Below are 27,868 nucleotides of genomic sequence, written 5' to 3'. Positions count from 1 at the left end.
GCACCGTGAGCGGGTCCGATCCGATGGCGACCCGCACCCGGTTCTATGGTCGTCATTGAGATCCTACCTGCAGCAGGTAGGATCTCAATAACGACCGACCGACCCGCGGGACCGCGCATCGGATCGGAATCGCTCCACACCAGGTCAGAAAAGGGCCCAATCAGCACACAATCTACATCCGATTGATCGGAATTGGATCTAGATTGTGCTGATCGGGCCCTAGTCGTCCTGGTGTGTACCTAGCATATCTGTTACTGTTACCTTTGTTTCCACTATTTAATGCTGTCCTTTATAGCACATTAAATCAATGTATGAATTGTATGAAAGCTCAGCTTATCACACCTATTGTTAAAAACCTGACTCCATATCAACATACTGTTGCTTAACAACAACAACAATAATAATAATAATAATAATTGTATTTATATAGCAGTAGTCATGGCGCTTTACAATAACAATAACAATGGACATAATGCAGAAGCCACACAGACATAAAAAGTAAAACCTACAGTGCACCCAGAGCCAGTTTTACGCATATGCTGTATACGTAGTTAAGTAGGGTGCTGCATAAAGGAGGGCTCCCTTGCACAGCTGCACCAGCGACATTCAAAAACCCAGCGCATCAATATATGCCCCATATGGAGCACCTCGTAGAGTAGGCAATGGTGTAGGGACTGCGGCGCCATGTTTGGCACCGCAGCTCACAACAGTACCATAAAGAAAAGCAAAATAAACTACCGCTCCTATCAGCCCTTGCAGCACTGAGTAGGCTAATAATTTCAATGTGTTTTATATTCTACCCTTACAAGGTAAAAGGTGAGGAAGCTGTCAGACGGCGTAGGATTATGCGGAATAGAAGAGTCCACCCCTAGAAAATATGACACAAAATGGGCTGCAACCTAACACCCAGAGTGGGGTCCTAACAAATCATGTTCATGTATTTTTTATTTCATCATTTTAGAGATGTCAACATCCAATTGCTCCTTTCTGCACATAAACGACATTACTGGCTCTCGCGTGCACAGTCTAAAAAAATTAATCGCAATTCACACCCTATTAAATTGTTGGTTTCGTAAAAACGTGCCAATTCAGCCATTTTTTTACTAAGAAATCGCTAAGTCAAAATATCTGATCCTATTAAATGTCACCCCTAGAGCCTGGTTCAGATTTGTACGCATTGCTGATGTTCATGCAGCTGAGCATGCACCAAGGTACTTTATCATTGCCACCTGAATTCAGTAGCAAAAACAAAGTGCTATAGATTGTTTGAGGAGGGCCCTAAACTGGTATCTTGGCTAGGGTCCCATGAGGTGTTAAGGTGCCCATACACTAGTAAGATTTATCTGCAGATCTGGCTGGTTGGAACAAAAACATGGTTATGGATGAGTGACAGATTTTCAGCATTTCCAAGCAAATGGTCAACTGTCATTTGCTCTCATCCATAACCAGGATTTTGTTCCAACCAGCCAGATCTGCAGATAAATCTGCGTGTGTATGGTCACCTTAAACCTCTTATTTGAATACATTAAGAGGTGGTATTTATCAAAGCTCATAGAAAGATAAAATTGTGAAAGATAAAGTACCAGCCAATAAGCTCCTACCTTTCATTTGATATGATGTACTTTAAAAATAGCCATTAGGAGCTGATATGTTGGTAGTTAAGGTCTCACAATTGTATATCTTTCCAAGCTTTGATAAATACCCCTCTTAATGCGCTATAGAGCACACTTTCAACAATATATAACATTTATTAAAGTAATACAAATGTGTCATGGGTAAAACAAACATTTATAGTAAAAAATGTAGATGTTATCTCCGGTTCTGCACTCCCTTTGGCTGCCACAGAGGTTATAATTAAAGGATATTCTCAAATCCCTAGAGAAGTACAATATCACCAAAACAAAACATATAACTGGCGCCCGGGAAGAGGAAGTGATTGTAATTAACAATATTGTGAAGGGGTGGTAGGAAACAACAGAATATTATACTCCCATTATATTGTGTGGAGCTCCATCCTGTTTTCATATCAATAGTTAGAACTCCTCTGATGGGTAGGATACTCCAGTATATGAAAAAGAAGGAAGTCACCGGGCACCGGACTGGTGACTATAGATACAAACATATGCGTGAACTGGTTAAAAAACAGTTCTGATACACATGCTGGTAATTGTTCCCTGGCATCCACTGTCTGGAGCTTTTAAAATTTTGGATATTGTGTGTTTAAATGTATATTGTTTTATTTGTATTAGACTGGCTTCACTATCATAAGCCTTCCTTCTTTTTCATATACTGGAGTATCCTACCCAGGGCTGGTGCCAGACACCGGAGCGCCCCAGACACCTGCTCTGGGGGGGTCCCGGTATTGCAGCAGACCAGCCGCTCCACACGGGGGGTGGGAATCGCAGCGGCAGACCAGCCGCTCCACACGGGGGGGGGGGGGGGCTGCTGGTGCCGGGTATTTGGTTGCTCCACACAGGGGGGGGTCCGGGTATTGCGGCGGCAGGCCAGCCGCTCCACACAGGGGGGTGCCGGGAGGGGGGAGGGTTTTATCAGTGCCGCTACATAACTCCCGGGTGGGGAGGGGAACAGGTCCACGTAGGGGGAGTTGCGGACGCTGCCGCCACTCACCTCCATCCAGGGGGGGGGTGACCTGCTCCGAATTGCCGTCCTCCTAAGGCTGCCTAGGGGTGGCGCCGGCCCTGATCCTACCCATCAGAGGAGTTCTAACGATTGATGTGTTTTGTTTTGATAAAACAAACATTTATGTAGTAAGTTACAAAGACCACCTATATGTTTCTGTACCGTAGCATTTACAGCATGGGTAAAAATAGTAGAAAATGAGATTGCAAGGATGGCATTGGATTATAGAAAAAAAAATAGAAATCCCTGTACCTATAAATTACTGTTCATATGGGCAAAGAATATGTCTGGTAGAGGGTTTGTTCAGGCCAAAAACCTTTGCTTAAGACCAGGGATGTGCGGTGAGGCAAATGGCTGAAGAGTCCCTGGCAAGTACCAGAGCCAGATTTGCACACAATATATGAGCAGACTGATTCAAATGTTTCCCATTGGTTAGTGACAACTTTATTCTGCACAATGCCAGAGTCTCTGCACCTCCAGAGAGGAGGGGGACCAATCGGAACCTGCACACTGGCCCCCTCTTCTCTTAAAGAGCCTCTGGTCCCCATAATCACTAGAGGTAGGCATATGGTTAGTGTTCTGACACAAGACCAAAGTACAACTGTCTAGTTTCAATGCTTTGACAATACCCAAATGCACAAATGCTGGATGGAATAATAGAATATTCACTACTGTTTGTCCTGATGATCTTACAAATCTCTGGCAGATCTGTACAAAAGAATGTAGAATTGAGAATATAGAATAAATAACAAGCAGAGGTAACAGATGGTTCTTACAATGACAAGGCTGTGGACACAATGAAACACATTACCCATTTATAAATCATCATTTACCATAGTGCAAATATGGCTTTTTTTCAAAGGAGGACTCCATATTTCAATCCAAAGGACATACTGTATCTCAATACAAATGACCTTTATAGGACAGACTAAGGTGAGTTATGCATATTGATTGACAGAATCAATCCTGGCTAATATTCAAGATGTCTATTATACCAGAGGAGGCCCTGTTTCTATTTAAATCTGTCCATTTGCATTCAGAGTTTTCAGAGGTAAACACACCATGTTCTTCTTATAACTGAATACTACTTTTCTCTACAGAATTCAGAATTTTGTCTTCTAATCTTGGAATACTGCACCCCATCATAGGCGAATCTAGGGGGTGGTCCGGGGGTGCACAGGACCACCCATTAGCCCATTTTGTAGCTGAGGGATGGGGCTTTCCAACGAGCCCAGCCCCGTGTCTCTAGCCCCCTGGGAACCGGAGATACTGCCAAGTAAAGCTGGAACGTTTTCCCTATAGGATAACATGGGACCCGCTAATTACAACCCCCACCCAGTTCAATGGCTGCCAGTTCCCCCTTCGGCATCACTGAAGCTCGAGGTTGATCTCAGTTAACCCAAATCACTGGGCCTTCAATCTGATACCAGGCTGGATCCATATGGGTTAATTGGTTCCAGGGATATTGAGGTTAAACCGTTTTTTTCATTTCTTAAATGTAATTTCATGACTGTTTATGTTCTTTGAGGGCAGATTTCTCTGGAACCAAACAGCCCAGTTTCACGGGACCAAAATCATTCGAAGCCAACTCAAAAGTTCTTCAATATGATACTGGTCTCATGTAAATGGGTCAGTTGGTTCCGAAGATATAGCTGGTTGGTTAAAGGGGGGTAGGGAGAGGGGAGTGGTTGTCACACCCCTGCTCTCTGCCCAGCTGTCAATGACTGTCACCCCTGCAGCTTCCGCTCCAATTCTTCTCCCCGCTTTCTCCTCAGCCCGCCCCCCCCCCTTTAATCATGTGGTGCCGGCACCCGGCGTGCTCCCCCGACGTCACGCACAACAACAGCGCGCACAATATTTCAAATGTCCACTCGGCTAGAGGGGACACTGGGAGGGGAGTGGGAGCGTGCTCTGCGCTGCGCTCTGCTCCTCTCCCCATAGATGCAGCTGCACCGCTCTCCATCTCTCCCTGCAGCAGCAGCAAAGGCTCATATAAAAATATACAGTAAGTGGCACTTTTGGGGGCATTGCTTAAGGGATGCTACAAGTGGCGGTATGTGGGGGCATTACGCATAATGTGTGGCTTAAAGTGTAAGGGGCATGACGGTGTGCAGCATCATGTGGAAGGGGCATTATGTGTGCAGCATCATGTGTAAGAGGCATTATGTGTGCAGCATCATGTGTAAGGGGCATTATGTGTGCAGCATCATGTGTAATGGGTACTATGGTGCGCGGCATCATGTGTAATGGGTACTATGGTGTGCGGCATCATGTGTAATGGGTACTATAGTGTGCGGCATCATGTGTAATGGGTACTATGGTGTGCGGCATCATGTGTAATGGGTACTATGGTGCCATCAAGCAAGAACCCCCTAGCAAGGAGCACGTAGGTAAGCAGCACTTATGTGGCAAATATGTAATGGGCATTACGGTTTGTTATATAGTATGTAATGGGCATCATGATGTGTGGCACAATGTGTAATGGGCATTATGGTGTGTGGCCTTATGTGTAATTGGCATTACAACGTGTGGCTTTATGTGTAATGGGTATTACGGAGTTTTCTAAAATGTGTAATAGGCATTACTGTGTATGGTCTAAAGTGTAATACCACACCCCTTTTTGTGATGCCACGCCTCCTTCCCATGAGGCCACACCCCCTTTTTGCCGCTCGGCTACGACGCGCAAAGGTCCCCCTACTATTATGTCTAGATCTGGGACCACCCATTACCATAATTCTAGATTCGCCTATGCACCCCATCTCATTCCACTGGAAGTCTGGGCCTACTTCCCTCTTTTTACAATGAATGTTTGCTCAGAAGCTGTTGAGTTTGTGCATAAGCTTATTGACCATACAGGAAGCTACAGTATAATGCTGGAACAGATCACATGCACAAACTCCCAAGCTTATGAACACACACACCTAAGGGAATGTTACCTTACCGGTTTTTCCAGGAGTTTAGGAAAGATTTCTCTGATCCTGTAACTCATACTTGTTATTGCTTATTGGTAATCTCCCATCTAGAAGATATTTTAGCCATCCATTGTTTTCATTCTATAAATACTTGTTTACTGACACGGTATTAGGAGTCTATATATTTCCATGTAGCCTTCTTGCATTTTTGTCAGTAGGGGATACATATTCAAGCCGTATTGTAATTTCACACGTCAATTGGACTACTTTTAGTGTTCTCAGGAGGGTGGATAAGACAATAGCCTGATACTGTATGTTGCCTCATTGATAGGATTTACATATATATCATGTTTCTGTGCAGGATCTTCTTTTGTGTTCTTAGTACATGTTCTACAAGATATTGGCACATTGATTCCATACATGCCTACCCTCCCGGAAGCTGCAGGATGCTCCCGGTTTCTGGAGTAGTCCCCCACAACCCCAGAGTAGGCGGCTTTCTCCTGGCAGAAAACCAAGCAAGCAAGGTCACTTACCTGTCCTCTTTCCTCCTGTTGTTTTAAATCCTTAAGAAGTTGCTCTACACGTGCCATGCTATCTCCAATGTCTGTGAAAGCTGCTTGGGCATCCATCAGGGTATCCAGAGTAAGCTTCAGCTGTAAAATAATGAGCGATTATGTCAATGATACAATTATTGCCTACATTATTCATTGTAGCAGTTACATAATGCTATAATATATTATTGTTAACAAATCAGTCCAATTGTTATTTACTAAATACATCCACATACAGGGGTAGATTTATTAAGCTCAGTGAAGTGATAAAGTGTCTGGTTTTTATCACCGGCCAATCAGCTCCTACCTGTCATTTTTCAAACCAGGTCTGTAACTTCGCTGATTGGCTGGTGATAAAAACCAGACAGTTTATCACTTCACTGAGCTTAATAAATCTGCCTCAAAGTACAGTGCTTTATTCAATTTTCATCTCGGTACTAGGAACATGAATTCGATGGTATGAGATAAAGCACTACATTGCATGAAGTTCCAATATATTCTCTAAGGCCCCGTATTCATCTAGCTTTCGCCACACTTTCACTTTAGGGATCATATATACATATACATATAACAGGATCATTGGAAACATAAGTTGCTATACAGGTCTACCATTAGCAATTGGGGAGCCCAGGACAGTGCTGGTGGCATTTCACATATAGCGCTGGTAGCGAACCTATTAGAGCTTGCAGATTGATAGCTGCAGCGCCTGACTGGCTGGCAGTACGCAAGTTCTGATTGGAGGCGACGGTCTTTTGTATTGGCGCATATCAACACTGCTCTCACCCTAGGACGCCAGGCCCCGCAGTACATCCCTGTTGGTATACATTGTAGAAGTGTTAAAATACTAGTACAATGCGCAAAATAGATGTCAGCATTTATACTGGATGTGTCATTTTATTTTGCTGTCTAAGTTTCCTATTAAAAGCATCCACTAGCCTTTAGGGAAATGTTTATTTCAGATACGTTTTACAGGCAGATCTGTCAGGTCACATCCATATCACCTGCTAAATATAGAAGTGAGTCATACACTAAATGAATTATTAGTAACGTGCTAAATTCCAACATGGAGTATTTCCTGCTTACATTTTACTGGCTTGAGTAAATGATGTACACAGGTGTTTTACATTATTTCATTTTTTTTCCACTCATGTCATTACAAACAAGTGGGAAATCTAGCATTACACAAGGTCTCAGTGATCACACAGGTTAAAGTAATTTATAGCATACCAATATCTACTGAAACAATATCATTACAGGAAGAGGAACATAATTTGCAGTCAACTTTTTGGTACTGTAAATGAGGCAACTGCATTGTTGCAATATGTTAAACACCATACTTGTCTACTTTTAAAAACTAGTCTCAGGGAGATTATAGTTGGTAGTAGAATTTTGCACATCGCCCCATTGAGGGGGTATGTCATGCTCCTCCCACAGGCTGTGTCTAGTTCCATATATGGAGAGACTGTGAAAAGAGATTGTGAACGTGGCACCTAGAAGCGTGGGTGTGTACTGCTATATATGAGAGGATTCTTTGAAAATGACTTATATCCAAATGTAGATGAGCCCCAAAGCAGTTAGTAAGAGCTAGGGATTGTTCATCTATTGTGTTTTACACAGGTTCCATTAAGGCGCCTATTGAATTATTGTGATTGACTTTTACCTTAACATTAACATTTGTTACCCCTAGAAATAAATCACTCGGACACATGACCTGAAATAAATCACTCGGACACGTTAACCCAAAATAACCACACGGACAACCACTGCATAAGTTTAAAAGGTCAACAGTATTTATTGTTGGTATGACCCTATTGAAAGGGATGGCTTGGAGAGCACTTGGAGACCAGCTAAATCACAAACGTTAACAATGGCGGCGACTACGACGCCCCAACTTGTAACCAGGGCGATGAACCGCCCCCATTGAATTCAAAGCACAACCCGCACTGTGACGGTCTTACCGCACCTCCTATTGCATGGTGAGGACAGTTCAAGGAAGTGGCCATTGTCCCCCTTTGGGGGCAGGACTCACCAGCCGTCCTGGCAGAGGGTGGCAATACCGCACAGTGACCTCCTGTACCTCAAACTTGACCGCTGATCGAGAGCGCCCTCCCGCCAATTATAAATTGATATTTGTGAAGCCAAATTGTGTGAAGGCCGAAAGGCCGGGTGGTAATTGAAGAAAGCAAGGGAGGGAGGGTGGGAATCCAGACTCAAGAGGAAGAGGATCACCTGACTACCCCTTATATACCCCTGCCTAATCTACCACCCACTCTACACCTGATTGGCTACACCTACAACACTGGGCTCTATGGGGTAAGAAACATTTCACTAACTTTATTATACCAATCACAAAATTGCAAGGCTCTTATATGCCCTCATGCCTATACAGCCCTCGCTTAATCATAAATGGCCACAAAACATGCATGCAGCCAGAGGGATCATTGGGGCAAATTTACTAAGATGTGAATTAGACTTCACATGTGATGTTGCTATGGGAAGATTCTGTCTACTATCTTCTAGAGGATGCTAGATAAATAAGAAGTAGATTCTGATTGGTTGCCCATAGCAACATCAAATGTGAAGTCTAATTCCCATCTTAGTAAAATTCCCCCATTGTGTTTTATCACCAATGCTGGGAATGGTGCTGATCATTCAATGTAAATGTATCTATCTCTCATTCTTTTTTTTTGCCAAAAATGTAACAGCTAAATAATGTGAGGTAAAAGATTAATCCAGACAACCTCAAGCGCTCTATTCACCTGCTACTGCTAAACCCAAATAGGAAAGTTCAATCCCATTTTGTTTTCCAAAAAACAAGTGAAGCAATGTAATTAAGGGTTGACTGCAGCGCTGGTAAATGTAGGTCCCAGATTTTTGTAGGGTATGCAGAGGAATATCAAACAATTCTGAGAAAAAATATATGATCTTCGCACTTTTCTTAAAAACAGCAAACACTTTATTTCCGCCAAACAAATCAGAGAAAAGATGTTCTCTTTAAGAAAAAATAATAAAAAAATGCAATACACATATAAAAACAGTTCCTTCCACTTGAACTAGCAAAATTGTTATGAGCTCACCGGACCTCCTAGGGGATGTAATTTTATCCTCTCCACTGATGTTAAAACTCCTCTTTCACACTAGGATTCCTCTTCTGGACGCTGCACTGCCACTGCGGCTATCCTTCAGATTACCTCCGTGTGTTGGGTTAGTGGACAGGTAGGGCTGGTATCTCCGAGCTAGGTGCACGGCTATTCAGATTTCATAGTGCACGTGTCACCCTCCTATTTGTCCTGCTAGCGCCTGCAGGTGAGCGGGGTCTTACGGCAAAGATGTTTGTAGTGCCGGCGCTCAGGAGTACTTCAGCTCAGCTATAGATCTTTATAAAGCCAGTCGGTGCCGCAGATGTCACAAACTTTCGCTTGTCGGCTCCGACTGCTCCCCCTTGTGTGCGGTGGCTTCTCTCCCACAGGCTCTGGTCTCACCTGTGAGCAGCCACTGCACACAAGGGGAGCAGTCGGAGCTGACTGGCTTTATAAAGATCTAAAGCTAAGCTGAAGTACTCCTGAGCGTCGGCATTACAAACATCTTTGCCGTAAGACCCCGCTGACCTGCATGCGCTAGCAGGACATACGGGAGGGTGACACGTGCGCTATAAAATCTGAATAGCTGTGCATCTTTTCTCTGATTTGTTTGGCGGAAATAAAGTGTTTGCTGTTTTTAAGAAAAGTGCGAAGATCATATATTTTTTCTCAGAATTGTTTGATATTCCTCTGCATACCCCTACAAAAAATCTGGGACATACATTTACCAGGGCTGCAGTCAACCCTTAATTATATTGCTTCACTTAGCTAAATAATGTGGGCTAGGTTATATGTGGGAGATTGCGAGACTAATGAGGGAGATTGCTGCTATTTCAGGGAGTCTCCTGCAGAATGCAGGAGGGTAGGCAACTATGTTAAACACCCATGTTAGGGAGTCAGATTTGTGTAACCAGAGTGAGCCAGATACCCGCCAGGAAAAACATATCCGATTACTCATTTCTGCGAAATGTTATTTTACCCATGTTTTACATACAGTATGTAATCTCATCTCTATGGATAAAGGAATATAACATAGTAATCGTTTACACTGAGTGGACCAGAAAAGTAAGCAGGGATGAAGTTTTACATAGGACACCAGCTGCATTACACTGACATTTGCATGAAATCAGCATCACCGTTTCCTCAGAAACAGACTACAGCTAATAAAAAGGAGTCATGTAGGGTCACTGCAGACTACATGGAAAAACATTCTCTGCTATTAATTTGCTGGATTAATGAAACTGCCAAAGATCATATCTAAATTAATTGAATTATAAAAGAGAAAATTAATGAGCTTTATATAAACACTAAAATTAATCTAATTCAAAAAGAGAGCGCCACACACCTGAACATATAGCTTAGAAAATTCATATAAAATTTATTAATAAAAAAGAGAAAAAAACATACATTGAGGACACATATACAATCACAAAATATAATATCACGGATATAATTAACCCAATTGGGAATGCAATAAAAATATATATTAACCATTTAGTCATAAGTTACTAGTAAACCCAGCTCTTAGACAATTCCCTGCATATGAAAAATAAAAATATCCATCAATTGTAATTTCCGAGGAACATATAAGTGGGATCAATTAGGAAGGTGATCCTTTCAAGTCTTTGAAAACTTATCCTTTATTTAAGGAAGATGTGCACATCTAGAAAGTTTTAATAGACCATTCCTTGTTGCCAAAGGGCTTCTCAGGAGAGAGAGTTGCGCTTATTGTGTATACTTTGAGACCAGTACCTCTCTGATGTAACGGGTACTCACATACAGTCCCTGCGGTAGCCTTCTGTGTCGGGGTGCTTCGACCCGCCTGGCTCCAGCTGTGATCAGCGAGCCAAAGATGTATTTGGCGTGGCGGGGAGCACCTTCACTGACCTTAGATTTTGTATAGGTCCACAGTGTCCGGCTTTCCGAGTAGGCAGGTAGTTGTAAATCAGCTGTAATTGCCGCTTTGGAAAATGTCTCGATCTCTGTATTGCGCCGTCTCCTGAATTGCAAAAAGGATCTCAGCAGGTAGGAGGAGGGTTTAGAAGTAGTAAATAACGATCCTTGACGCGTTTCTCTGCAGAAATATGGTGGCGGTTTCTTCAGAAGGAGCATAGTAACTGGAGGAAGGTCTCCAGTATTTAAAAGGCTAAGTAGCCAATCATAATTCTTAGTGATGGAAGGTCCATTAATGGGTTCAGGTGTGTAATTAACTCATCGAGAGCTACAGGTGTTTATCGTGGAGCACAGGTGTATACCTTTAGTTAACAGATAAATTTCTATCCTAACCAACTCAAATGCAGCTCGGGATAGAATAATAAATAAATGTAATGACAGAAAATACAAAAACAAAGAATAAAAAAGGTTATATATAAAAGTCGCATTGACAAGGAATGGCATCGCTACATATATCAATCAAAATAGAAAATAAAGAAAAAATCCTTCGAGGAGGATAAGTATCATAAATTTAGCTAATTCAACAATCATATGGAGCCGTGGCTCCGCTGGTAAGGCGTCCAGTCCATACAACTGTCAAAACCCCCCCAGCATCGTCAGTTCGAATCCATGAAGAGACCGGAGTGTGGGTCAAAAATATTATTTTGCTTCTTTTTCATCTCCTCCAAACTTAAATTGTTATTTTTGGTCTCTCTAACTGGAATGTATGTGATTAATTGTGTTTTAATTCACATATGTCATATGTATAATATTTATACATATGTATAACATACAAATATTTGATAATTTAATTTTTAATTATTAATTTTTAATTTTTTATTTTTTTTATTTTTTTTTATTTTTTAACTTTTAATTAATTATTAATCCCAACCTCCTCAAAGGATTTACAAAAAAACTTTTTCAGATATACATAATTACAAAAATGTGATAAGACATTGCTGATGAGGACATCATGAGAGATCTAGCAGTGTCGTATAATCATATTGTCAGATAATAAATATTAATTAATATGAAGTAGAGTCCTAGAAATAAGTCCCACAATGATAGTGAGTGTAGAAATTCAACAGAGGAGAAAAATTCTTTAGTGAACATTATTCAATTCAATGCATTCGTTGAGACCTGCAGGGTGCAGCGTATTCAGAGCAAATATCCAATAGGCTTCTTTTTTACAAAGATAGTTAAATCTATCGCCTCCTCTTGGGGTAATTAGTATTCTCTCTATCCCTTGTACTTTTAGACACTCTACGTCCCCATGATGTTTGTTCTTCACATGTCTAGACAAACTGTGTGTCAAGACACCTTTTATTGTGTTCCTCCTATGTTCCAGGAACCTAGTATTCAAGGGACGAGTTGTCCGACCAACATATTGTGCTCCACAGATACAGGTAACCAGGTAGATAACAAAAGTAGAGGAGCAGTCTATGTGGCTATTGATAGTATAAGGTATACCTGTAGCTGTGGACACAAAATGAGTCCCAATTTTTAAAAATTTACATGTGATACATTTCGGTCTTGAACAATGATAGCAACCTTTATTTTTCTTAGAAAGGCAACTTGTGTTGTTCACAGAACTCTCATTTGGAAAATGACTCGGAGCGAGGGAATTTTTTAGAGTAATATTCTTTCTAAAAACAATTTTGGGATATTCTAGTAGTGTATCTTTAAAAAAATTATCTTTCTTGAGAATTTCATGATTCTTTGTGACGATATTTCTCAGTGGCCTGGAGTGAGTATTAAACTTTGAAACAAATATGGGCGTTGAACTATCCGCAAAGACTAGATTCTTCGGTTCACTTTTGTCTCTTGTTCTATTCAAAATGGAATTTTGTGTTTGAGCCATAGCTCCCTCCCGGGCTTCTATTAGGAGTTCATTGGGATAGCCCGACTCCAGAAATGCTGTGGTCAGGTCATCTGCTTGTCTAATAAAATCACAATCCTCAGAACAGTTACGTCTGATCCTAATATATTGACTTCTAGGGATGTTTGTAATCCAGGGACGGTGGTGACTACTGGTAAAATTAAGAAAATTCTGACAGTCAACTTCTTTCTTGAATGATGTTGTACGTATGGAGTCACCCTCGGCCGAGAGTGCAACATCCAGGAAGGTAATCTCCTTATTATGTGCTGTGCTCGTGAATTTTAAACCATAGTGATTAGTGTTAAGGAATGAAACAAAGCTATTAGCAGAAGATAAGTCCCCTTTCCAAACAAAAAATAAATCATCTATGTACCGCCCATAGTACACCAAATTCGCCCCATATGGACCGCCCCAGATCATGTCCTCTTCTAGGCGGCCCATGTATAAGTTGGCAAAGCTGGGGGCGAACTTGGTGCCCATGGCGGTACCCAGAATCTGTAAATAATAACCACCATTAAATGTGAAATAATTATGTGAAAGAATAAAGTGCACGGAGTTGATTAAGAAGTCACATGTGGTGTCACTGAGGCCATTGTCCATGGAAAGATGTTGCCGCAAAGACTCGACACCACCCTCATGAGGAATGTTGCTGTATAGCGATTCAACATCGCAAGTCAGGAATAAATATTCCTGACTCCAATTAAGATTTTTAATTCTACTCAGAAATTGGGTGGTATCTTTTAATATATGACCTCAGTGACACCACATACTTCTGTAGGTGAGAATCGACAAAAGCTGATAGATTAGATGTAAGGGACCCAACACCCGAAATTATTGGACGACCAGGTGGTGATGTGATGGATTTGTGAATTTTGGGTAAATGATAATAGGTGGGAGTGACTGGGAATGGGTTGTGTAAGAAAAGAAACTCCTTCCTGGTTATTGCACCCCCGGCCAAAGCGTTATCCAGCATATGTTTAAGTTTTTTGGAATAATATGGGGTGGGGTCATTTTTGAGGATTTTATAGATTGTTTTGTTGTTAAGTTGTCGTAATGCTTCTTCCAAATATTCTTTTTTGTCCTGTATAACGGTTCCCCCCCCTTTGTCCGCTGTTTTTATTATTATGGAATTATCTTCCATTAAATTTTTCAACGCAGCTCTCTCATTACGGTGAAGGTTGTCATGTTTAAATTTGGTTTTTTTATCATTAGCTTTTTCACATAAGGCTCTGAAGTCGCTAAGTGTTGATGAATAAAAGGCTTCAATGCAGCCATCTTTTTGTTGAATCGGGTAAAACTCAGATTTTTTTCTTAGTTTACTAGTAATAGGGGTCAAAACGTCAAACAAGGGAACCATGTCAGAGTCTGATTTGCTTTCATTTTGTAGGTCTTCTAAAATAGACACCATCCTCCTGTCGTCTCCATCCAGAGTAATAGCAGTACTAAGAGCATTGCCTTCTCTACAATTTTTGGAGATGAAATGTCTCTGTCTGCACAGATCCCTTGTGTAGCGGTTTAACTCAACATATAGGTCAAATAATTTGGGTGGATTAGAGGGTGCAAATTTAAGGCCTTTGGCTATTACAGCTTTTTCACTTTCTGTCAAGATTTTAGATGATAGGTTGAAAAGACCTTTGTTCCTCAATCTTTTCTTATTATTTTGGATTGATTTCTTGATCCCTCCTCTAGTTCCTCGCATTCTAGACCTTTTCTTTTTGGGGAATCTGTTTGTAATATCTCGTAACGGTTTTGAGATTTCCAGAGGGGAAAGAGATCTTTCCCTAAAAAACTAACCTGGGAGGGTGGGTTGGCATTTGTATTCATGTAATGTTTGGGTATAGCCCCTTCCTGACCATAGTCTGAATTTGTTTTTGGAGGTCCTTGTGATGGCCTCAAATTAGCAGACCCGTTATAAAACTTGTTGGACCTATTGGAGGAGTTTCTTCTCCCTCTATATTGGTTATTGTTGCTATTCTCTCTATTTTGATATCTGGGATGGCTATTGTCTCGATTTTGATATCTAGAGTTGCTATTGTCTCGATTTTGATATCTAGAGTTGCTGTTATCTCTTCTCTGGAATCTGCCTCTATTGGGGGATGAATATTGGTGTCCAAACCTATTTAATGTTTGGCTTACGTCTCTGTTTTTTCTATTGTACGTCCTGACTTGGTTATTTTTATAGTCGGCCACATCTCTAGAAAGTTTACCATTTTTAGAATTTATCAAATTTTGTTCATATTCTTCAACTTTTTGATTTAGTTTGGTGTCCAGATCAGAGAATTCTGGACAAGATTTGAAGGATTTAAGCTGTGTCTGGATCAGAGTGATCTCATTAGCTGCTTCAGAGACTTTCATGTCCCTATACGAAATCAATAATTTGATCAAATTAAAAGAACAATCGTCTAATGGCTCATTCCATTTAGAAGTCAGTTCTACATTGTCTTGAAAAGAGCATGACTTAAAAATTCGCAATCCTCTTGGAATCATTTTATTGTCTAAATATTTGGTCAATAACATTTTGTCTAGCCAGTGTCTAGTTTCATTCTTTAAGACTGTCTCTAACTTATTAAATAGATGTATCATCTCTGATGAGGTGGAACTATTATGTGTATTATCTATATAATTGGTGTTACCTAACAACAGGTTACGTCTGAGATTTCTAGAATTACTATCCAGGGATGCCATTCCTTATCAAAAAATAAAAAACAAAAAATAAAAAATATAAAAAAAAATAAAAAAAATATAAAAAAATAGTAATAATAATAATCTGAATGTACAGATACAAAAAGCAAAAAAATTTAATATATATATATATATATAAAAATATACAGTAAAATAACAATGGAAGAAAAGTAAAAATTAAGTACTCTGAATCGCTGCCCAAATATATACCAGAAAGGAAGGAACAATAAAATAAAATATAAACTACAACAATCGGGCGCGATATTAATATTACTTTATTTAAACTCCACTACTCTTTAACCAGACCAAATGACATTGGTTACATATAAACTATTGAGGCTGCTCCCAAAGGCAATTCTGGATATTGCCGTTTAAAGATATAAAAATTAATTGAATTAATTGAATTATAAAAGAGAAAATTAATGGGCTTTATATAAACACTAAAATTAATCTAATTCAAAAAGAGAGCGCCACACACCTGAACATATATCTTAGAAAATTCATATAAAATTTATTAATAAAAAAGAGAAAAAAACATACATTGAGGACACATATACATATACAATCACAAAATATAATATCACGGATATAATTAACCCAATTGGGAATGCAATAAAAATATATATTAACCACTTAGTCATAAGTTACTAGTAAACCCAGCTCTTAGACAATTCCCTGCAAGTTTAATACTCACTCCAGGCAACTGAGAAATATCGTCACAAAGAATCATGAAATTCTCAAGAAAGATAAATTTTTTAAAGATACACTACTAGAATATCCCAAAATTGTTTTTAGAAAGAATATTACTCTAAAAAATTCCCTCGCTCCGAGTCATTTTCCAAATGAGAGTTCTGTGAACAACACAAGTTGTCTTTCTAAGAAAAATAAAGGTTGCTATCATTGTTCAAGACCGAAATGTATCACATGTAAATTTTTAAAAATTGGGACTCATTTTGTGTCCACAGCTACAGGTATACCTTATACTATCAATAGCCACATAGACTGCTCCTCTACTTTTGTTATCTACCTGGTTACCTGTATCTGTGGAGCACAATATGTTGGTCGGACAACTCGTCCCTTGAATACTAGGTTCCTGGAACATAGGAGGAACACAATAAAAGGTGTCTTGACACACAGTTTGTCTAGACATGTGAAGAACAAACATCATGGGGACGTAGAGTGTCTAAAAGTACAAGGGATAGAGAGAATACTAATTACCCCAAGAGGAGGCGATAGATTTAACTATCTTTGTAAAAAAAAAGCCTATTGGATATTTGCTCTGAATACGCTGCACCCTGCAGGTCTCAACGAATGCATTGAATTGAATAATGTTCACTAAAGAATTTTTCTCCTCTGTTGAATTTCTACACTCACTATCATTGTGGGACTTATTTCTAGGACTCTACTTCATATTAATTAATATTTATTATCTGACAATATGATTATACGACACTGCTAGATCTCTCATGATGTCCTCATCAGCAATGTCTTATCACATTTTTGTAATTATGTATATCTGAAAAAGTTTTTTTGTAAATCCTTTGAGGAGGTTGGGATTAATAATTAATTAAAAGTTAAAAAAAAAAAAAATTAAAAAAAAAAAAAAATTAAAAATTAATAATTAAAAATTACATTATCAAATATTTGTATGTTATACATATGTATAAATATTATACATATGACATATGTGAATTAAAACACAATTAATCACATACATTCCAGTTAGAGAGACCAAAAATAACAATTTAAGTTTGGAGGAGATGAAAAAGAAGCAAAATAATATTTTTGACCCACACTCCGGTCTCTTCATGGATTCGAACTGACGATGCTGGGGGGTTTTTGACAGTTGTATGGACTGGACGCCTTACCAGCGGAGCCACGGCTCCATATGATTGTTGAATTGGCTAAATTTATGATACTTATCCTCCTCGAAGGATTTTTTCTTTATTTTCTATTTTGATTGATATATGTAGCGATGCCATTCCTTGTCAATGCGACTTTTATATATAACCTTTTTTATTCTTTGTTTTTGTATTTTCTGTCATTACATTTATTTATTATTCTATCCCGAGCTGCATTTGAGTTGGTTAGGATAGAAATTTATCTGTTAACTAAAGGTATACACCTGTGCTCCACGATAAACACCTGTAGCTCTCGATGAGTTAATTACACACCTGAACCCATTAATGGACCTTCCATCACTAAGAATTATGATTGGCTACTTAGCCTTTTAAATACTGGAGACCTTCCTCCAGTTACTATGCTCCTTCTGAAGAAACCGCCACCATATTTCTGCGGAGAAACGCGTCAAGGATCGTTATTTACTACTTCTAAACCCTCCTCCTACCTGCTGAGATCCTTTTTGCAATTCAGGAGACGGCGCAATACAGAGATCGAGACATTTGCCAAAGCGGCAATTACAGCTGATTTACAACTACCTGCCTACTCGGAAAGCCGGACACTGTGGACCTATACAAAATCTAAGGTCAGTGAAGGTGCTCCCCGCCACGCCAAATACATCTTTGGCTCGCTGATCACAGCTGGAGCCAGGCGGGTCGAAGCACCCCGACACAGAAGGCTACCGCAGGGACTGTATGTGAGTACCCGTTACATCAGAGAGGTACTGGTCTCAAAGTATACACAATAAGCGCAACTCTCTCTCCTGAGAAGCCCTTTGGCAACAAGGAATGGTCTATTAAAACTTTCTAGATGTGCACATCTTCCTTAAATAAAGGATAAGTTTTCAAAGACTTGAAAGGATCACCTTCCTAATTGATCCCACTTATATGTTCCTCGGAAATTACAATTGATGGATATTTTTATTTTTCATATGCAGGGAATTGTCTAAGAGCTGGGTTTACTAGTAACTTATGACTAAGTGGTTAATATATATTTTTATTGCATTCCCAATTGGGTTAATTATATCCGTGATATTATATTTTGTGATTGTATATGTGTCCTCAATGTATGTTTTTTTCTCTTTTTTATTAATAAATTTTATATGAATTTTCTAAGATATATGTTCAGGTGTGTGGCGCTCTCTTTTTGAATTAGATTAATTTTAGTGTTTATATAAAGCCCATTAATTTTCTCTTTTATAATTCAATTAATTTTTATATCTTTAAACGGCAATATCCAGAATTGCCTTTGGGAGCAGCCTCAATAGTTTATATGTAACCAATGTCATTTGGTCTGGTTAAAGAGTAGTGGAGTTTAAATAAAGTAATAATAATATCGCGCCCGATTGTTGTAGTTTATATTTTATTTTAAAGATCATATCTAAATTTATAAATGAGAGTTCATGTTAGTACAGGAGTTGGAGACCTGATGCAATGAATTGAGTCACTCTCTGTAGTGTAGAAATGGGTATGGGTCATTAGCTCGACCAAATTAGGGTTGACATACATTGGGTCGACCATTGAAGGTCTACAGGCCTTAGGTCAACACATGAAAAGGTCAACATGCTTAAGGTCCACAGGGTGAAAAGCTCAACACAAGCATTAGGTCGACAATGGGAAGATCGACAGTCAAAAGGTGGACATGAGGTTTTATGGGGTTTTTGGACCCGGATGTCGACACGGTCGACGTGGACACAGAAAAAGTGCACCGCGTCCCCTCGCATGGCTCACTGCACTCGCTATGCTTCAGGCTCAGTGCCTCGATACGCTGGGCACACTATTATATTCTTCCGCCATGCCCTAGTGGATGGTAGGGCATGAAATACCGCCTGTCGGCATGTCAGCTCGATCAAAGCCCTGAAAAACCCATGTCGACCTTTTGACTGTTCACCTTTCTAATGTCAACCTAATGCTTGTGTAGACCTTTTGGCCATATCGACCTTACACATATTGTCCTTCAGTGGTCGACCGAATGTATGTCGACATTAATAGTGTCAACCCAATGAATGTATACAGCAGAAATTATATCAGCATTCCTGAATATCGACATGGGTTTGAAATGTTAACAGTGAAAATGTTGGCAGTTAGGTTGAGGGTCAGGCTGTGCTTCGGTTTATGGCTTAAATACGACAAAAGTTTTGTGTTGACATAATGTGGACATTGTGCATGTCAATATAATTTCCATGCTGACATTCTGAATGCCAACATTTGCTACCACACCTGAGTCACCAGACCGCCCTTCAATATTTTTTAAAATCTTAATACACAAATCAGAGCAACAGTGAAAGAGGAGATTAAAGGCAAAGGTATGTCCATCATTATACAGGCTTTAGATCTGCAGTGACTAGGTAGTCAATCAAAAGGTCGACATGGTCAAAAGGTCAACAGTCGAAGGGCTAACAGGGAAAAATGTCGACATGAGTTGTTAAGGTCGACAAAGGTCGATATGAGTTTTTATGAATTTTTTAGTAAAAAACGGCTTGTTCATACGTTACTATTCACATGGGCATAGAGTTAGATTATAACAGTGTGCCAAGTGCAGCAAGCCATGCGAGGGGACGTGGTACTCAAAAACCGACTTGTTCATACTTTACCATTCATGCCATGCCACCCTATGTCGACATAGACACAAAAAACATGAAAACATTTTGACCATATCGATATTTTTTACTGTCGACCTTTTGACCCTGTTGACCATTAGTTATCAACTTTTTGATTGCAGACCTAGACACTGTAGATCTAAAAGGCCTAACCCATGTCCATCTCCCACTGTCCAGGATGGTCCAGCAACCCGGAATTCCAACCATTGTTAAAAGAAGGGTTAATCACGGGTCAGACTCAGGTTGCTGTGCAATGTGAATGGGTAACCCGTGTCGAGCAAACCTGGGTCCCGTTCACACTTCACACACTAGGGAGAAGGTAACGTCAGATGTAGCGCTGGCTCCCTTCCCGCATCTCCCGATGATGTATCGCCGCTCTGCCCCACCTCCGAAGACGACAGCGACCCAGCTTATTGCTGGGTCGCTGTGGGGGACCTTGCATTGCAAATGCTGGGTCGCTCACGGAACGGACCCCTGTCAAAATTCCATGGTGCGATTCAGTATTTGCGCTGTGAAAGGGTTACGATGCAGACCATAGGACAGATATCTCCTGCATTTCAGCAAGAAATAGAGCAAGCCACGGCAGCGTCATAAGTTCATTGTAGTCGTCTGTAGGGTGTGACAATGGTGTGAGTCAGACTCACAAGATTCATCGGTCTGCGGCGAGTATCATCTCACAGTTCAGCAGCAGTGGGTACACCATTGCTTGCTGTGCTGCAGGCTAAGTGGTGCCTAGCAGGAGCCATCCTGTCTCCTATACTAGTGGTTCCCAGCCCCAGTCCTCAAGTACCCCGGATCCAATATGTATGTACCCAGCTTCACCCAGTGCTCCCAACTGTCTCATATGAGCCACATAGAACTATTCAGTCTAGTATCCTTTCTACAATAAAAGGTGGAGGCTACTTTGAAATCAACAAACTGATGGACCTTTGTCTAACAATGAAACATACCACATTGCCTAAGTGTTACACCTAAGATTTTCTTCATGTTTTAAAAATAGATAACTATAAATATAGCAGGCAATCTATTAACAGATCCAGCATCATTGATAGGTGACTTGCATGATGGTGTACAACCAGTGACTGGTTTAGGAATGCATGAGAACTATGAGTCTCAGTAATGTGTGCTTTCACCTCTGAGCTCTGGCGGGTCATACAGAAGCCTGGGGGTACTTTCAAAGAGGTCACTAGGGTAGGCAGTAAACAAAGGAGCAGGTCCGCCGTGTGCTGAGAGAGGTGAGCCACCATCCTGACCCTTAATAGATTTATATTTTCTTTGGTCCCTCCTAGTATTTGTTTTTAAAGTGCTATGTTCGCTAGAAGGCGTAAACTAATTACACAGTCGAAGATGACTCCTAGGCTTATCTGATTTTTGGCATAAGCTCTATGACCCAGGGAGAAAAAGATTAGGGAACATATTCTGGGGGATATTATCAAAGCCTGGCGAGAGATAAAGTGGAGAGAGATAAAGCACTAACCAACCAGATTCTGGGCCAGATGCACTAAGATTCAAAAAGGGATGACGTGGAAAGTGATAAACTACCATCCAATCAGCTTCTGTCATTTTTCAATTATTTCTCACTTTCCACTTTTGACACTCGGTGCATCTAGCCATTTGTAATGTCACATGTTCCATAGAAACTTAGAATTTGCCAGCAGATAAGAACCACTTGGCCCATCTAGTCTGCACATGTACATGTACACAATTAAGGTGCAAATACGCTTACATGATTTGGGCACTTTTCATTTGAGTCTGACGGATCGGGAAGATGAATCGAGTGAAAGTTCCCAAATCATATGTGCCTAACCTCCGGTTCCGATCGTGACAGGAGATCGCAAGGACTGCATTTGTTGGATCCTACAGCCCTTGCTGTGATCGATTTTATTAGATCAAATGCAAACGGATGGCATAAGATGTATTGTATGTGATCCTGCCATCTGGAAACCCCTGCATCTCCCCAGTAGCTTAGGTATCACATGTAAGGCTGCAAACGATACCCCGGCTTGGTGTATGGGCACCTTTACACTCTAGGGTTATTTTTTGTTGGAGGCCAGAAGAATTACGCCTTCAAATAATAAAGAACTACAACACATGCCAGGGCAAAAGCAGTTACAGAGCCTGTTGTTAAGACAATAGTAAACACACTTAGTAATTTATTAACCACAGTACCAGCAAGGAAACTATCTTAAGACATTCGAGACAATTGTTGGCTCTAAACTTAGCTGTAATTGCCAAGCTGTTACGGTCAGTGTCTCTTCACAGTATACGATCATTAGGTTAACCCATATTAGGTCGACATGCACTCAGTCATGAAAAACTTATGTCAACCTTGTGAGTGTTGACCTTGCCATTGTCAACCTGATTGTCAACAGTCGTTCATCAAGGTTGTCGACTGTGTAGGCAGCTCAATTTGAATATCTTTAAAAAAAAGTCTTTAAACTGTATCTAGATCTTTCGTCTTTCGTCAAGTTGTTCTCTGTGTATGCACCACATCTTTACTTCACAGAAAGGGTAGTGGATAAGTGGAATAACCTCTCTTCAGAGGTGGTAGAGGTTAAGACAGTAGTACAATTTAAACATGTTTGGAATAGGCATGTTGATATCCTTACAAATAAATTAAATAAGGATCAAATATGGTTTGAGGTAACATTTAAAAAAGGAGCAGACTAGATGGGCCGAGTGGTTCTTATCTGCCGTCAAATTCTATGTTTAGCTTTCATCCAGGACACTGGGAAAGTTCAAAGGAAATTGGCATAAATGTCTTTCAGTGCATACATCCTCCAGTGTGTATGCACCTTAACAGTGCACCTAGGATTAGTGCAAGTTACATTGCAGATCAGATACAGTGTGCATCAGATACAGTGCAGAATACAGATACAGTGTGAAATATAATGTGGGTCGGATACAGATCTGCACTATATAGTCTATGCATCCAAGACTTTCTGCCGTGCGATACGGGAGCACGCATCGGGATCGCATGCAGATGGCAAGGGTTTTAACCCTTGCCATCTGCATGCGATCTGCGTGCGATACCGATGCGATTCTGACTATATAGTCAGAATCGATGGGTAATTGGACAAGTGTGTACACACCATAACTCTCTCTGCACATGTTACATCAGCCCCACCTGCAGTGCACATGGTTTTGTCCATTAGAGAGTGATTGTGCCTTTCCGAGTGAATCAGAATAACCCCCATAGTGTGGGATATAGTGTGAGTTGCATATAGTGAAGGATACAGTGCAGGTTACATAAAGTATGCGTCGGGTACAATGTGGGATACAGTGCGGGATGAAAACAATGCAAGATTAATACAGTGTGGGTTGGATACAGTGCAGATTGGATGCAAAGCAGGATATAGAGCAGGTTTGATACAGTACGGGGTGGTATGCAGTCATTTGATCTACAGTGTGTATGTCGACAATCAAAAGGTCAACAACTATTGGTTGACAGTCAAAAGGTGGACATGGTCAAAAGGTCGACAGTCAAAGGGTCAACGTGGTAAAAAGTCAACATGGTCAAAAGGTGGACATGGAAAAGATATATATGAAAAGGGTTGACGTGAGTTTAAAAAAAAATGAGCCAACGTGTCGACAGGTGGTATTTCATACCCTACCATCCACTACGGCATGGTGGGAGAACATAATAGTGTACCAAGCGCAGCAAGGCACCGTGCCTGAAGAATGGAGAGAGACCTATGTCGACTTAGACAAAAAACATGAAAAACTCATGGCAACCTTTTGACCTTTTCAATGTCGACCTTTTGACCATGTAGACCTAATGACTGATGAACTTTTGACCCTGTCAACCTTTTTGACTGTCAACCTTTTGACCCTGTCGACCATTTGACTGCCGACCTTTTGACCCTGTCGACCAATAATGGTCAATCTTTTGACTGTAGACCTAGACATTGTAGATCTAATATACTGTAACCGTGCGGTATATAGAGTAAATTCGAAATTTACGCAGTTGACGAAATATGGTTGATCCCGGGTACGAATGGACACAACCGGCAGTATCCGTATTTTCGGGGAAAATACAAATCATTGTGAATAGGGCAAATTTATTAATTTGCCCTATTCACCTGATTCGCATTTTCTTATGTCATATCCAGTCCTATCTATTTATATTCACATTAGACGGTCGTATTACGGCCGGCAAATGCATATGAAGTGGCAGTATTGCATGGATCTAACTGATGCTGCCGCTTCGTATGCTGCCCTGTGTAAAAGAGAATAAATACATTGCCTGAAGCGGACGCGATCTACCCTAGAGGCCCTGGTGTATATAATTTGCTTTCACAGGTACCTGATTCGATTCTAATGGAGAAGAGGATGGGCCTATGGTGGAATCCATAGGTAAGTATGTGATTGTACAATGTATTACAGTTTTATTCTTCTTACAGTATGTGTGTGTGTTTTATTGTACTATTGGTTTTATTGTAGAACTGCAAGTACCAGCGGGCCCTTTAATGTCCCGCATGTTGGGACTTGTGGTTCTTTGCTGGGACTTATAGTTCCACAACAAAACACAATAGGTTATTATTCTTTTTTTAACACCAAAAATCACAGGTCGCTGTGAACGACGTTGGCATTTTTTTTACGGCTATTTTGTGGACTTCTTACAGAAATGTTGGCATTCTAAGGGTTAATAAAAAAAAAGGTTTGCTTGACAATTTTTACACCTACAGGGTTACTCGCAATGTGATGTAACAAAACTGCATTGGTAGCTTATGCAAATGGCAAATAGATTTCTCCCCTCGTGTACATTATTATTATATGCTTGTAAAGAAACTGTTAATAAATAAATAAAATAATGTGTCCTGACATATAAAGTCAATTTTGGATTTCCAATAAGTGGCAAAGTCAAGAGCAGAGAGTGAGGAACGGAGGAGGGGGTGGGAAGAGGAGAGAATGGACAATGGTAAAGATGCTCTGGGGGGGTTTTCATGGGGGGGGGGGAGTTAATGTTCTTGAAGTATGACTGTTTGGCAAGGGAAAGGGCAGCACTAAATGATTAAAGAATATGTTTGAAATAGAGTAAGTCTTCCTTGAAACATGATATCCTCCATTGTCTCTCAGCATTTTTGCAGGTATCTGGTGCATTTGGCGTGCTAGGGATGAAGTGTTAGTTTGCAAGTGTGAGTAGTGGTTGGTGGAGCGAGAATCTAGAGCTGAAGTAAAGGATGCATTATATGGGGAAGTGGCTTGTTCAGGACAAAATAGAGAGAGGGAGAGAGATAGAGCGAATAGGAGAGATAAGTGAATCGATGAGGGAGGATAGGGAGGCCTTGCCAATAGCCTCAATGTTACACTTAGTGATGGCAGTCTTAGGAGGCGGAGATGGTGAGGCAGAGAGGGATACGTTAAAAAATCGATGGTTATAGTCAGAGAGGGGGAATGGGAAGTCGGAGAAATCAGAACACCACAACAGTAGGTGAAAACTAGATCAAAAGAGCTTCCATTCACATGGGAGGGCGAGGAGCTCCACTGTGAGAGACAAGTGAAGATGTCAGGTTAAGGAGTTTAGGGGCAGAGGCTTATTTGGGAATGTTGAAATCACCTAAGATAATGGTGGGAATGTCATAAGAGAAGAAGTGTGGAAGCCAGCAATCAAAGTTGACGAGGAATTTAGAGGTAGAGTTGGGTGGGCGGTAAATGACAGCAAGATGGAGATTAACAGGTTCAAAGAGTCGAATAGCGTGGGCCTCAAATGAAGACAATCTAAGGGACGGTTCTGGCGGATGAGTTGGTAGGAGGAACTAGAGAGTAAAATGACTCCAACCCCACCACCATGGTGGCCACCAGGTCAGGGTGTATGTGAGGCCCCCAGAAGAGATAGTAGCAGGAGAAGTAGTTTCTGATGGGGGTGGTCCAGGTTTCAGTAATGGCTAGGAGATGGAGGAAGTTGGAAATGAAAAAGTTATGAGTGGGGACCAGGTTGTTATAAACTGATCTGACATTCCATAGGGCACAAGATAAGAGGTATGAGTTTTGGGGGCAGATGTGAATGAGATTATCATTCATCCATCCGAATGTGCAAGGATTTGGGTAACTTGTACATCTGTGTACAACTCAGTCTGTACTACGACATGCTATAATGCAGCGGCCACAGCTGTTTATCACAAAAGTTCTGTTGTGCTACTTATACAGAGTCACAATCAGTCACACACAGATATACTGTATAAGTATTGCACCGCATTGCAATCAAGACACATTCAGGCAAAAAAACACTGCTTGGTGCGGCTTACAAATATCAGGCTTCGGTTTCTGAGGACACATCTGTATATTAAATATATATACCCATCGTCCTCATATAAGAGTGTCAAGTCTTCATATAGTGCAATGATTCAATGATAAAATCCCACTTCATAAAGGAAATAAAAGATGAATGCAGATATATATTCAAAAATATAATACACGTAATGCACCTGCAATGGATACAACATTAAAGGCATATAAAACACATTGGGTGACCATGATAATTCAAAATGCATCAGTTGAGCTACGTCATGGGACTTAAAGATTCCTGGCTATTATTTACCTAACTGGAGGAGGGTGCATGAAAGGCATCAGAGTGTCTTGTTTATTACATTCACAGTTTGCTATACAGGAAGACCTAAAGAAATTCCAGTAATATACCTCTCGGAAATCGTGCTCAAAGTGTCGCAGCTGCAAGCATTGTTCTAACTTCAGATGATGGCGGCACCAGAACTGATCAAATGCTTTTTCCGTTTCATCCAGCTGAGCCAATAACCTGGAGAGAACAGATGGGAGATGCAGCTAAGAGAAAATCCAGGTGCTATTATTACATGAGCCAAACAAGCAAAACACAGAACAATACAGGAAACAATAGTTATACTTATGATGAATTCAGGAGACAGCCTCTTGAAGTTGGCAATGATCAGTGCATCTATCAACATATAGAAACATATTTGATGGCAGAGAACCACTTGGCCGATTAAGTCTGCAGATATATACGCACACATTTACACACTGGGGTTCATTTTTTGTCAGGAGCCACTGAACCTACTAGTATATTTTTGGGTTGTGGGAGGAAACCGGAGCACCCGGAAGAAAAACACGCGAGCATGGGGACAATAAACAAATTGCACACAGTTAGTGCCATAGGATAGGGGGAATAGTTATGATTATTCAAAAGTGTTTGAGATTTTTAGATAAAAAATTTCCTGCGATTGCAGTGATCAATCGCAGAAAATTGTATGTGAAAGACAGCAGGTCCAATGAGTGCACATAACACCGGAGCCTGCGAGTCGCACCAGCTGCACAAGCAACCTCCTGCATTGCTTCTGAGCCAGGCAACCGTGGCTGGGATCGATGCAATATATCACATGCAAAAGGGCAGCATGCGGTATGTAGGTCCTGGACGGCTCAAGAGGGATCTCTGTGTTCCAACATGATTGTAAATGTTGGATTATGTCTTAACGCCTTTATGCCTTCATGCTAGACTAATTTGGCAGACTAATTGCTTAATTATACAGTAATTGAACCTCCATTAGCTAATGTTGCCAGTCCAGTCCCATGCTTCTCTGCTGTTTTTTACATTTTTATTTTATTTTTCATACACTGTCTGCACTGCAGCTATACTGTTTCCACTTATATGTCATTATGGTGTTATATATAATGTTTCTATTCACTTTGCCAATATGTTACGTTTATTTGGGTACATTTCCACT

At 40.6% G+C, this 27,868-nt stretch overlaps 1 protein-coding gene across 4 annotated transcripts in view; it reads right to left on the bottom strand.

Annotated features, from left to right (window-relative positions):
* MCF2L2 (MCF.2 cell line derived transforming sequence-like 2) overlaps positions 1 to 27,868 on the bottom strand; it is a 316,747-nt gene that overhangs the window by 223,671 nt on the left and 65,208 nt on the right. For all 4 annotated transcript variants that reach the window (XM_083177641.1, XM_083177640.1, XM_083177642.1 and 1 more), the window contains exons 9-10: positions 26,814 to 26,928; positions 6,086 to 6,205 (exon numbers count right to left, since the gene is read on the bottom strand). In XM_083177641.1, the coding sequence (XP_083033767.1) occupies positions 6,086 to 6,205; positions 26,814 to 26,928 (235 nt within the window). The remainder of the gene's footprint in view (positions 1 to 6,085; positions 6,206 to 26,813; positions 26,929 to 27,868) is intronic.

This window comes from Crinia signifera, chromosome 3 (genome assembly GCF_055691185.1).
Source record: "Crinia signifera chromosome 3, ASM5569118v1, whole genome shotgun sequence".
NCBI lineage: Eukaryota > Metazoa > Chordata > Amphibia > Anura > Myobatrachidae > Crinia > Crinia signifera.
The sequence above is the reverse complement of the archived record's forward strand: the minus strand, read 5'-3'. Positions and strand labels throughout refer to the sequence as shown.